The sequence below is a fragment of the Cydia pomonella genome, chromosome 22, assembly GCF_033807575.1.
Source record: "Cydia pomonella isolate Wapato2018A chromosome 22, ilCydPomo1, whole genome shotgun sequence".
Taxonomy (NCBI): Eukaryota; Metazoa; Arthropoda; class Insecta; order Lepidoptera; family Tortricidae; genus Cydia; species Cydia pomonella.
Genome location: NC_084724.1, coordinates 6,032,544 through 6,044,888, shown reverse-complemented (window position 1 = coordinate 6,044,888; position 12,345 = coordinate 6,032,544). Strand labels below are relative to the sequence as shown.

Here is a 12,345-nt window from a genome sequence, read left to right as displayed (position 1 = left end):
TATTTTTTATAATCCAACTATATTCCCGCGAAGGGTGAAGGGGAAGAAAAAAAACAAAAGAATAAGAGTCGCTCTCAATGATGCCATAACAAAAAATATAGTCTGTCAAACATTTTCGTCGGTAGACAAAAGGCGCCAAATACAAATTTTCTGTGCAATAATATTTCGCGCCTACATTTTTTAAATTTGCCGCTTTTTCTACTGAGGGAAATGGCTAGACAGACTACAATAAGGGACAAACGGTACGATGGCACAGAATAAATAATAGTACTAGCGTACGAAAATGACACTTCCTACTATGCTAATATGGAAGGTAGAAGCAAGGAATAAAATCTCCATATACCAAAAAGCAAAAAAGTGTCCACATCCACACTTTATTAGGCCTGATATCAGACCCGATTTCGGACCCGAGCAAGAGTATTATTCCGTTTCACCAAATATCAGCACATCGTTTGCACATATTTGAAATGTAAAAAAATGGTTCATATGCAAAAATATCGCACAATCAACATTTTTTAGCAATAGGGTTGTTTCCATCTACAAATTTTAGGGCAAAATTGTATCCCAATAAATTCTTATAGATTATAAGAACATGTTAAACTAACTGTAGTGGAAGTCTAATGAGCATATTTTTGTAAATATTGAATTTAAGATATCTTTTAACACACGTCACGTGACCCAAGTCGAAACGACATTGAAGATTCTGATGACGTCACAACTCTCGGTTTGACAGACAGGTGACTCGTCACAGTCTCGGACAGACAGACATCAACCAAGGCCCCCCCGTTGTCAGGGCGGCTACCGGGAAAATCGTAATTCGTCAATTGCGGGCATTTTTCTCTGTCACTCTAATTACGTCTTAGTGAGAGTAAAAGAGAAAGATTCCCGCAATTTGCGAATTTCGGTTTTCGCGGGAGGCCCCCTGTTTTCAGTACAAAATTTAATACTCAAGCCGTAGCCATTTTGGTGGTGGGCAAGCTGTGTATGTGTGCGTATAAATGTGTGTACAGACTATGGAAGGTGGAGGTAAGGAATATAATCTCCATAGGAAGAACTGTTACAAAAGTGTCCAGTTGTCAGCTATAAATAATAGTTCCAAATCTCTCCAGAGTAGCGCTAGAGTAGCTAAGAACCTAGGCGTTATTGACGGTGTGAAATGCGCTGTCTATGATTTGTTTTATTTAAGGCAGACCAAAAAAGAGATGGCGGGATGACCTCGACGCTTTTTGCAGAGACTGGCGGGAACATACTTCAAACCGTGATGAGTGGCGGAAAAAAGGGGAGGCCTTTGCCCAGCAGTGGGACACAAAATAGGCTATTTAAAAAAAAAAAAAAAAAAAGGGTTTTTTGACGGATACTTTATCTCTACCTTCCATAGAACAGACCTTGGTGTTACGAGTGTATGTACATAGTTATGTGTCAAACCGTAAACTGTGACGACACACAATTTTCAAAGAGCGTTTTGGGTGCGAAAGCATGTATTAAAATATATTTTGTTAATTTAACATATTTAAAGCCGTTTTTAGGGTAAAATTTGAATTTTAGGGCAACGTTTGGTTAATATAGAACGTATTACAAGCGTTTCAAAAAATTGGAAACGACCCTATTGCAATTAGAGATAACGTATTTTTTACATTTCAAATATTGTTAACGATGTACTAATCTTCCGTCTAAAAGAAAACGGTTATCAGGCCCGACATCTACTACTCTTTGATTGGGACTGAGTTCGGGAAGTGCAGATTTAATTGGTAATTGGCGCTTAATGGGCCAATTACATCCACACTCGCTATGGTCCCGACGTCGGGTCTGAGCAAAAGTATTTTTCCGTTTCACCAAATATCAGAACATCTTTTACAATATTTGACATGTAAAAAATATTACTGTGTCTCTAATAGGGTTGTTTCCATCTACAAATCTTAGGGCAGAATTGTATCCCAATAAATTCGCGCCGCCATTCATGCGCATAGTCTGGAGGGGGCAAAAATAATCCTTAAACTATGGAGTGTGGAATTAATAGAAGTGAAATGTCTTATGGTTGTATTGTATTGTATTGTATTGTATACGGGCGATTTTCCACAACTCGACGACTTGCGCCTATTTTGCGTGATATGTTGGGGGTGGGCTAGTCCTGCCAGCCCAGCTCCTCGAGGAATCCTATCAAACCTTTAATGTTGAGTAGGACCTCGGGGAGGTCTCTCGGAGATCCGAGATGTTTAGCCCTGTATGGAGTCACTCCGCTGCATTCCAGCACCACGTGAGAGGCTGTTTCTTCTGTCTCCATGTCTTATGGTAGAACTGTTGCAAGTGTCCAGCTGTCAGCTATAAATAATACTTCCAAATCTCTCGAGTAGCGCTAGAGTAGCTAAGAACCTAGGCGTTATTGACGAAGTGAAGTGCGCTGTCTATGATTCGTTTTTTTTTTCAAGTATTCTTGGTATTGTAGCGCCACCTATTTAATGTTTCTGATGACATTTTTTGGTATATAGATTCCATTCCTTACCTCGACCTTCCATACCTTAAACAAAACGCAGTTATTGGCTATCTCTTTCTATCGTTACACATTTGCTATGCTCACTAGCGCCAAGGAAGAAATTAGAAAAATTCTATCAATTTATTTGAAAATCTGTCTGCATGTTGGCTGCAGTGTAGAGCTAGAGGCGGAGCTGCGTGATGTGGAGGGGTTACGATGATAGCGACAATGACGGGAGTTGTACGATATGTAAAAGAAGTTTACATTTAGTGATTCGGTAAAATCGTAGCCGAGCGGCCGATCGGCTAAAATGACACGATAGCTAGCTTAGTTTATTATAATGGTGTACATATTTACGAGACTTAAACGTCCTCTGCAGTTTTTCTACCAGTTAAGTCAATTGTGACCGCGTCATAGAAGACAATCGGGGACACTCGATATTATGCGGCCCGACCAAGAGACAATTATAAAAAGATCACAATTATGATGCCGATGGTGTACACAGTGTATGGTTTCGCCATATTCTTTATGCTAGCATTTCTGTTTATATGGACAATTCACATAGTGGCGTTGTCGTATTCGAAATGGAAGCTACATCGGACGGTGGACCGGTCGCCGCCAGAGCAGCCTTACCCCGGCGTGTCGATCCTGAAGCCGTTGACCGGCGTGGATCCGAACCTGTTCTCGAACCTCGAGACCTTTTTCACGCTGGATTACCCGCTCTACGAGCTTCTGTTCTGTGTAGAGGACGAGCACGACCCGGCTGTGATGCTCGTACATTCCTTAATGCAAAAGTATCCTAACGTAGACGCGCGGCTGTTCACGGGCGGCGTGCGGGTCGGCGTGAACCCTAAAATTAACAATATGCAGCCGGCGTTTCTTGCCGGGAAGTATCCTCTAGTCCTCGTGAGCGACGCCGGTATTCGGATGCGAGAAGATACGCTGCTCGACATGGTGCAGCACATGAAGGACGATACTGGCATAGTGCATCAGATGCCATTCGCGTGCGACGCGGAAGGATTCGCCGCAGTGTATGAAAAGGTGTTTTTCGGGACCGCACAAGCCCGTATGTACTTGGCAGCAGATTTTCTAAGAATAAACTGCCATGTGGGGATGTCGTCGCTCGTGAGGCGCTGCGCGCTGGAGGAGTGTGGTGGTTTAGCGACGTTCGGTGAATATTTGGCGGAGGACTTCTTCATAGCGAAGGAGGTGACGTCGAGAGGATGGAAGATGCGGGTGAGCTCGCTGCCTGCGCTGCAGAACTCGGGGACGCGGTCGGTGGGTCAGCTGCAGGCGCGGCTGACGCGCTGGGCGCGCCTGCGGATAGCCATGGTACCGACCACGACGCTGATGGAGCCGCTGAGCGAGTGCCTGCCGCTGGGCGCGGGCGCCGCGTGGGCCTCCGGCCAGCTCTTTGGCGCCGAGCCGCTCCCTTTCTTCCTCGTCCACATCCTGCTGTGGTTCCTCTCAGACTGGCTGATGTTACGTTCAGTGCAGAACGGCTCGCCGCCGTTCACTAAAGTGCAATTCTTAGTTGGTTGGATATGGAGTGAGTGCTGTGCGCCGTTCATATTATTTGCTGCGTTCTTGAACCCGGAGATCTCGTGGCGGACGCGGAGCTACCGGCTGGACTGGGGTGGGAAGGCCCATGAACTTAAACCTAAGCTCAAATTCTGAGCATCCTCTGTTAAAGCTTTAATTTGGGTGCAGTGTTAACTGCGAGTGCTGCAAGCTTGAGTGAGTTGTATTATTATAATAAGTTTTTATTCCTTTATAACGCTTTTGATTTAGAACTTGTACATTGAATATGTTAAAGGTATTTCATTTTATAATTATTACCGTGCCCCCTTAAATAAGTTAGTGAAGTGATTCACTCTTTATCTACAATAGATGCCGGTACCACACAACTATGACTCATATCATTTATATTTCAACTCTACTGCCCTTCAAACTACCAAAACCTACTTAATAATTTACTGAAATTACAGCCATAAAAATGACACCAATTCTAGGACTTTTTAAATTCTAGTCAATGTATGTTACACTTTTTATGGAGGAAAGAGGTTTTTCTTTATGGAGGATAGGCATATGTTAACATGTACATGTATGTATGTTGGCATGTAGTGCTGAAATACTACATGCTATATGAAATTATTCAAATATTTGATTAGAAAAAGACCAAATTCATATAGCAATGGTCCTTACATAATAAATTCACTTGATACTTCATATTGCATTTCAATTTGAATGACAAAATTTGATGTACTTAACCTAGGGAAATTGATATCAGCTGTCTATACTGCCCTAATATGCATCAACAGCAAAAACCATGGATCTATATAACCTGGATAGCACTGATACTTTTTTAACTCAAATCTTATGAACATCATCATCATTATTTAAGAGGGAAGCATACAATGTGATCATTCATAGAAAAGAGAATACGTTTTTCCACTTTTTTTTCACTTTTAAATATTTTCTTTTCTCCATGATTTTATAGTATGTTATTGACATAATGAAAAACTAGGTTTATAGGTTTTACTTTTTTTCAAAGTTTGCAATACAATTTTTTTTTTATAGTGAAGCCTATAAGCCTAGGATATATAATGCTGAAGCAATCGACATCAAAATCAAAATGATTTGTTAAGATTTAGTTTGTGGAAAACGTTTTCTCCCGAAATGGTATTTCCTAGAAATAGTACCGTTATTTCGCTAGGATCGCAAAGCTATTCTTCCGTAGTAAGTGTAACTCCTCTGGAGTTGCAGGCGTACATAGGCTACGGATACTGCTTACCATCAGGCGGGCCGTATGCTTGTTTGCCTCCGACGTAGTATAAAAAAAAAGATGCCTGACTCAATCCGTTAATGGTAGAATAATTCACAAGTATCAAGACTATTTAATACTTTTTTCTGTGGTGTTTTATACTATTTTTTATCAATCACTGCAAAATTAGCTCGGTCTAACTCTATTAAAAAACAAGTTTGAATTTGGAATTTAAGTCTGATAATAACGTAAATAACTAAATGCATTTTCGAATGGCTTTTAACTTTCCATATGTTCAAATATCGTGGCTTCAAATCTAGGTTGTGCTGTAAACATTCATTGTCAAAAAAAGAATTGATGAATAAATATTCGGTCAGGATCTCGGAGCACCTACCGCGAACCACGTTCGACGTATTGCCTCCCTGTCACACTTACGTACGAATTTATAAGTGCGGCAGAGAGGCAACACGTCGAACGTGGTTCGCGGTAGGCCCTCAGGAGGCCGGTAGGGGCCCAGGATCCTTATCATACACAAACAAGTTGCAATTGCATCTGTTATGCGTTGTGTGACACGGTTCAATGAAACATGTAGGTATGTATGTATAAACTGTTTATCATACAAAACACAAATATGGCACAGGATAGGCACTACAAAGGCCAACTTATCACTTTAAGGGGTTTCTTCCAGTTAACTTATGGTTTAAATCACTGTTCTGGTGATAAATATATATTAATACAATAAATTATTAAAAGTATCTTATTTAATGAATGGTTTGTGGTGAAGTGATTAACACTTTATTAATGGGTAGTAACATTTTTTTTCTGAGTGGCGCGGTTTATTATAATTTAAAGTTATAAAGCAATTTAAATAATAGCAAGGTTGCGTTTTATAAGACACTTGTAACCTGTACACGCTGTTTACCTTTTTGTTTGTTTGCTGTATGTAAGAATCATATTTGTTAGCAAGCTGCCCTTCTGCAAATCTGACAACAAATATGTGCTACTTAGTTATTGATTCAATTCAGTAGGTATATAAAAACTTGAGTCATACCACAGAAGAATAAGTAATAGTACAATAAAGAAAAGAAACTTCCTACAAAACTGAAGTTTGACAGCAATTCAGGGACGAATCGTGTTGTCCCTTTCTAATGCATGGCACTATCCCTTTCCGCTACTTAGGGTTGTCAAAATACAAGTCATTATCTTATCTGTGGTCGTGCACGCTAAGGGACGTCAAGTTTGCCAAGAGAGCAATGCTGAGCCGAATGGAGCCGAGAATGCCCGAATGTTGAATGTTGCAGTTTGCAGCTTCCCCCCCCCGTGGTCATACCTTATCACTATATTTTCATTATTGTCTCCTTTATTTATCTTTTTACTTAGATTAGGCTTTTTACAATATCTCTATAAAAGTAAAATATAAAAACACAAAACAATATAAAAGATATAAACACAGTATAAAAACCTAACCAAGATTGCCGCCAGAAGCGGTACAGTCAAGGTATTAAGTATATACACGTACAAAGTGTCAGAATATGTATACACTACCGTAAAATATTTTTGGTACTTTGTCTGTCGATATTTATTTATTAATTTTTTTATAATCATGATAACCTGAATTATTATTGACCAACCTTCGCCTTTATGCCAACTTCCGCATTTTGAAAAAAAAAAAACAAAAACTGGATCGAAAAAAAAAATCTATTTTATCATAGAATCTGGTCACAAAATTACACAAGAATCGGTTAAGAATTGCGACCTGTAGAGAAGATCGCGACATACGAAAGCAGATTGCCCGCGTAAAAATGGAGCCATTTCTGATCAAATTAGTCAGACAGGAGCGCCAGGCCCCGCGCGTCGCGCTTCTTATGAAGTTGATTTTGGTGTCTATGGCAGTAAGAGTGCTGGAGAATAAAAACAACATTAATGAGCAAAAAAACAATCACGAGACGCCATCACCAATATGAAGCTCAACCCAGTGTTGCCAGGTAAGCGGAAGAGAATTATCGTATTTGATTGTCAAAATTATTGTACCGATGAAAAAAATTTCGTGTCAAAAAGGCACTACTCCCAAAATTTCTTGCAAAATAAGCTTACATATCCAATGTATAATCAATTCGTCGAAATTGCACAAAAATCTGTTTTATATTTGTGTATTTTTGTGATAGATCCAAACGATTAACAGGAAATTTCGACATTCTTGACATAAATCAAGGAGCCGAACACCCAAAAGGTGCTAATTGTAGCCTATTTCTCACGGAAAGTGTCATAATTTGCTTCAATTTTTGGTGCCATCGTCCAAGGGCTGAAATTATCGTACATTATTATTAACGTACAAAGTACCGTAGCCCAAATTATCGTACGTGTACGACAATTATCGTACGCCTGGCAACACTGGCTCAATCGGAAGTGCACGTTTATCCTCATTTAACCGTCACTTCATGTTATGACGGACACGGTTATCCCTTCATGTTGCTACACCTAATCCAAAATTCTAGTCATTAAGACGTTATTAATTATAAAATTAATAACGTAGGTATTTAATTATTGGGCTCATAATTAGGTGTAGGTAATTTAAATCAGTACCCATAGTGTAAATTCAATCGACTTCATAACGTGACGAACGCGTTTGCGTTAAGTCTCATTTTGTATAGGATTTTGAGTTTCCAAAACGTCCCGCTTGGCGCGCTCTTTCTAAATCACATACGAAATGAGACTAAACGCAAACGCGTACGTCACGTTTCGAAATCGAATTTATTTACACTAGGGGTACTGTCCATTGGTAGAAACGTTTTATACTCCATGTAAAGTCACAAAATACACACGAATCCTCCGCAAAATCCCGCTTCCATACAATTGAAGTAACGCTCTCATTTTAAAACGACATACTTAAATTATATGAAACTTGGCATGAAAATGCGTAACGGTCAAGGTACTAAGTATATACATACACGGACGAAGTGTCAAAATATGTCTACACTATCTTAAAATACAGGCAATAAGGTCGTGTATACATATTTTTAGCATTTTGTCTGTGTCGATATTTAATACCTTGAGTACAGCGATTGATAATAATTGTATTTTTTCGTTCGCTGCTTGAGTATACTGGATTCCGTTGTTTTGTATGTAAAACTTCTTCCTCTTTGGGAGTTGTTAAAAATGTTCTAAAATTTTACAGGGTACTTGCATATGCTTTTCTGCACCTTTGCTCAAAGAAAACGGCAGATCAGGAGGGGGCCAAATAATTAATTCTTCAATTTTAAGGTACAAGTTGGAACCCGGTGACGTGTCGCGACTGCACACAGACACGACTGGTTTCTATGTTATATTTTTATGAAATACCATTCGAAGTCGGCGACGCGTCGCCGAGCGGCAGACACATCGCCCGACCGCACATCAGTAGACAAGCGCAATTGACACGTCGTCTGCAGACGTGACACGTCGCCGGGTTCCAGCATGTACCTTTAAAAAGTGTTCAGCTTTTGGTGATAAACGATTTATAAACACAGACATAAAAGGGCTCTTGTTATAGGTGACCCTTGTAAACGTTTAGTATAATTTTAGCCCTAGATTCGTAAACAAGAGATCGATCAAGAGTATTTTAGGGCAAATAAGACGAAGCGAAGCCGCCTTAAGAAACGTGTGTTCCATTTATTTACTTGTTTTGGTTGTTTATGGTACAGTCGCCATCAGATTTATCGGAGCGGCCAAGGTGCTCAGAAATATCTGAACACGCCTCTATTGTCAAGGCATTAGAGTGCGTGTTCAGGTATTTTTGAGCACCTCGGTCGCTCCTATATATCTGATGGCAGTACGTGCGCATCACACTACGAGTCAATAGTATCTACGCTTCTCTAACAGGTTAATAAAAATATATATGTATCTATATATATGTAGAACAATTAATACTGTAGCGAATTAGATTGTGAATTGTGGCGTCTGTTACAGATACTTTTGAACGCGAGCTGTAGAAGCCACACGGCCACAGGCCAGTCCAAGTGGGATGATCAAATCGGCCAATTTGATCAGAAAAAAATTGGCCTCCCAGATTTATAGCCCTATATTTGAGCGCTCTAAATTAAAAAATGCACCCAAACGCATTCGCGTGTCAAATTGGTATTATCCGGTCCTCCATTTTATCGGTCAAAATCGGCGAGCCAAATTTGGCCTTTGCGTCCACACCAAACTGATTTGTATAGACAACTTAATCAAATTGGTGAAAAATTGTTCCTGTCTTAACATATCACTATATGCATAAAATATTCCAGACGTAGTTTGATACGTTACTATTGAATATTGATGCTGTCTTGACAAATAAGGCGTGAATTGGACTAAAATCTTGTGAAACAATGGATGTAGTTTTTTCATGACTCGCTGGACCGGAACTAGGAGAATACAAGAACAGCCTTGACAAGCATCTACAGTCGAGTTCATATATATGTATACATTTTTTCACCTAATGCAATGACGAAATGTATACATATTTATTAACTCGACACAACGAGATAATTCATGTAGCTTCAAGATTAGGGATTCCCGGTTCTAAATAGGGAAGTCATCTCGAGAATATTTTTTGGTCTCTTGCTCATTGATGTTGTATATAGTGTAATGTTGAAATATTGATAGGTTATTATGCAGTAAACTAAACTGGAAGTGTGTAGCTAATGAAGAATTAATCTTGAAACGAGTTTAACCAATCTTTAGCCAACACCCGGCAATCCATCGTGGCTATAAGTAAAAGTTAGCTATCACTTTACTAAAAGCAACTACCGAACGTCATGCTCTACGAGCACACATGACATCGGCGAGATCTTAAATTTGATGGAAGCCATTTTTTTAAAAGTAGGGGTTATAATCGGCTTCGTTTATTTACGGCTAGTCACATTATCATCATATCAGCCTTTTATCGCCCACTGCTGAGCATAGGCCTCTCTTCTAGTACGCCACTTATCCCGGTCCCGAGCCAATCTCATCCAGAAGTGACCCGCAGTCTTCCGAATGTCGTCACATTAATGACTTCTGAAGAGGAACTTAAATTTGATATCGTCGATAGTGCAATATCGCGCAACTAACAAAGTCGAAACAGTTCGAAATTCAAACAATGTACAAGGTAATTGTACTATCTCCGACGATATGCAGAATTTTGCAACACCGCAGGTTATATAAATGGGTGTAGGTAGACCAAGACAACTCTGCAGTGATTTTTATAGCACAGTCGTGTTATTTAAACGTCATAATTTCATAGAAGTTTAACGTTTGAAATAACACTTGCACGTTTGTGCTGTAAAAATCGCTGCAGAGTTATCTTGGTCTGACTCTACCTATTTTAAATATGGGATCAACGCAAAAAAAATACAAGAATGCTTAGATGTAAATTGCTTCAAATCAAGTAGGTAACTAGGTACTAGAAAAACATGTTCATTTTACACATAACTGCAGAAAATACTTGTGTAATTTATGTTCTAAAATAAATTTAGTGTCCTATTAAACTTTTTTAATTGGATTATAATGTGGTTTTGCGTTAAAAATACACTAAAAATTATAATTATAGGCCACTACAGTTGTGATTACGTTCTCAAAACCATATACCATATATATTAATTACACGGAAAACTATCAATTTAAACTCTATAAAATTAACTTGAAAATAATTCATTCTTATCTTGACATTCTTCACGATAAAACACTTGAGCACAATAATGACAAAAATCTTTAGGCAAATTCCAATCTAAAATAGGTATAGAGAAAAATACAATGCCTAGCTAATAAATATACAGTACACCTATTTTTGACACGGAAATGGAATAATGCGTTAACCGAGGGAGCTCTTGCATATTAGCCCCATAGAGAGGCAGCCTATGAGGAAATTAATGTATACAATTGTACGACTGATCACCTCAATCGCTCATGCATTGTAATAGGAATTTCCACAAAGCGACGGTCACGCTCCAAGGTCATTCGCGTAACGCACCGCACCCACGCTTTTGAACAGCTGCTCTTTTCTCTTATTCGATACTTTTCTCCGCTGTTTCCAACGCAAATTTTAAAAGATTAGTTATCACACGTATGATTTCGTGATGACGCACACATTTAGACGTATATATGCGTCATCACATCGATTAAAGATCAGAGCTATAACCCTATAACCGTTAAAATCGAAGTTCGTCAATGGGGTTGGCAACTGTCAAAGGTTTGCATAGATGGCGCCATCATAGCTTGCCCCTGTCTCTAGTTTTGTTCTATGAGATTTGGCTTAAAGTACTGGAATCCAGGTCACAAAATTCCAAAAAAAAAACAAGAATTTGACACAATTCTAGGGATTGACAGGGCAAGCTATGATGGCGCCATCTGTTTAATACTTCGACCGGCCAACCCCATTGCGGGCATTTTTCTGTCACTCTAATTACGTCTTACTGAGAGTAAAGATTCCCGCAATTTGCGAATTTCGGTTTTTGCGGTAGGCCCCCAGAGCATACCGCCTGGATGTGCGTAGACGTGCACGGCGTGTTCGCCAAAATGTTGGAGCCGCGCGCGCACATGTCACCCGAGCGGTATGCCGTCTCTCATAAGGAACTGTATATTACAACGTGCACGTCTACGCACACGCGCCCAGTGTGCACAGGCCTTAGTGGCAAGGCTCGGACCATTTAATTTGAAACCGTTCTTGAACGCGTGCACAACTACTGACGACAATAGGCGTTCTTGGAGTCCAACGAAATGAGAACCCACTATGGCCGTATGGCCACACGTTGCTACACAAAAAGTCGTAAAATCGATTTTTTGTATTTTTTTTTGTTTACTTGCAAGGATCGAAGCGGCCGAGGTGCTCAAAAATATCTGAATACGCACTCTAACGACTTGACAATAGAGGCGTGTTCAGATATTTGTGAGCATCTTGGCCGCTCCGATATATTTGATGGCGACTGTACTTACTTTTACTTACTTGAAAAATTGATCGCAAAAGTAACCATTTGTTTGAACCAATTTATATCGTCTTAAGGCCCAGCCATAGAAATGAAAAATCCAAAATTTGCCACTGGAATTTGAACCTATAGTGCACGGAATACAGTAGATTTTATTTTGTTTGAAAATTGCACGAAACAAAACAAATGCA

At 39.6% G+C, this 12,345-nt stretch overlaps 1 protein-coding gene across 1 annotated transcript; it reads left to right on the top strand.

Moving 5' to 3' along the window:
* The first annotated feature begins 1,749 nt into the window (after window positions 1-1,749).
* LOC133530454 (ceramide glucosyltransferase) lies at window positions 1,750-4,377 on the top strand. Its single transcript, XM_061868365.1, has one exon. It carries the CDS (start codon window positions 2,954-2,956, stop codon window positions 4,145-4,147), a length of 1,194 nt encoding a protein of 397 aa, XP_061724349.1. The 5' UTR covers window positions 1,750-2,953; the 3' UTR covers window positions 4,148-4,377.
* Window positions 4,378-12,345: the final 7,968 nt, after the last annotated feature.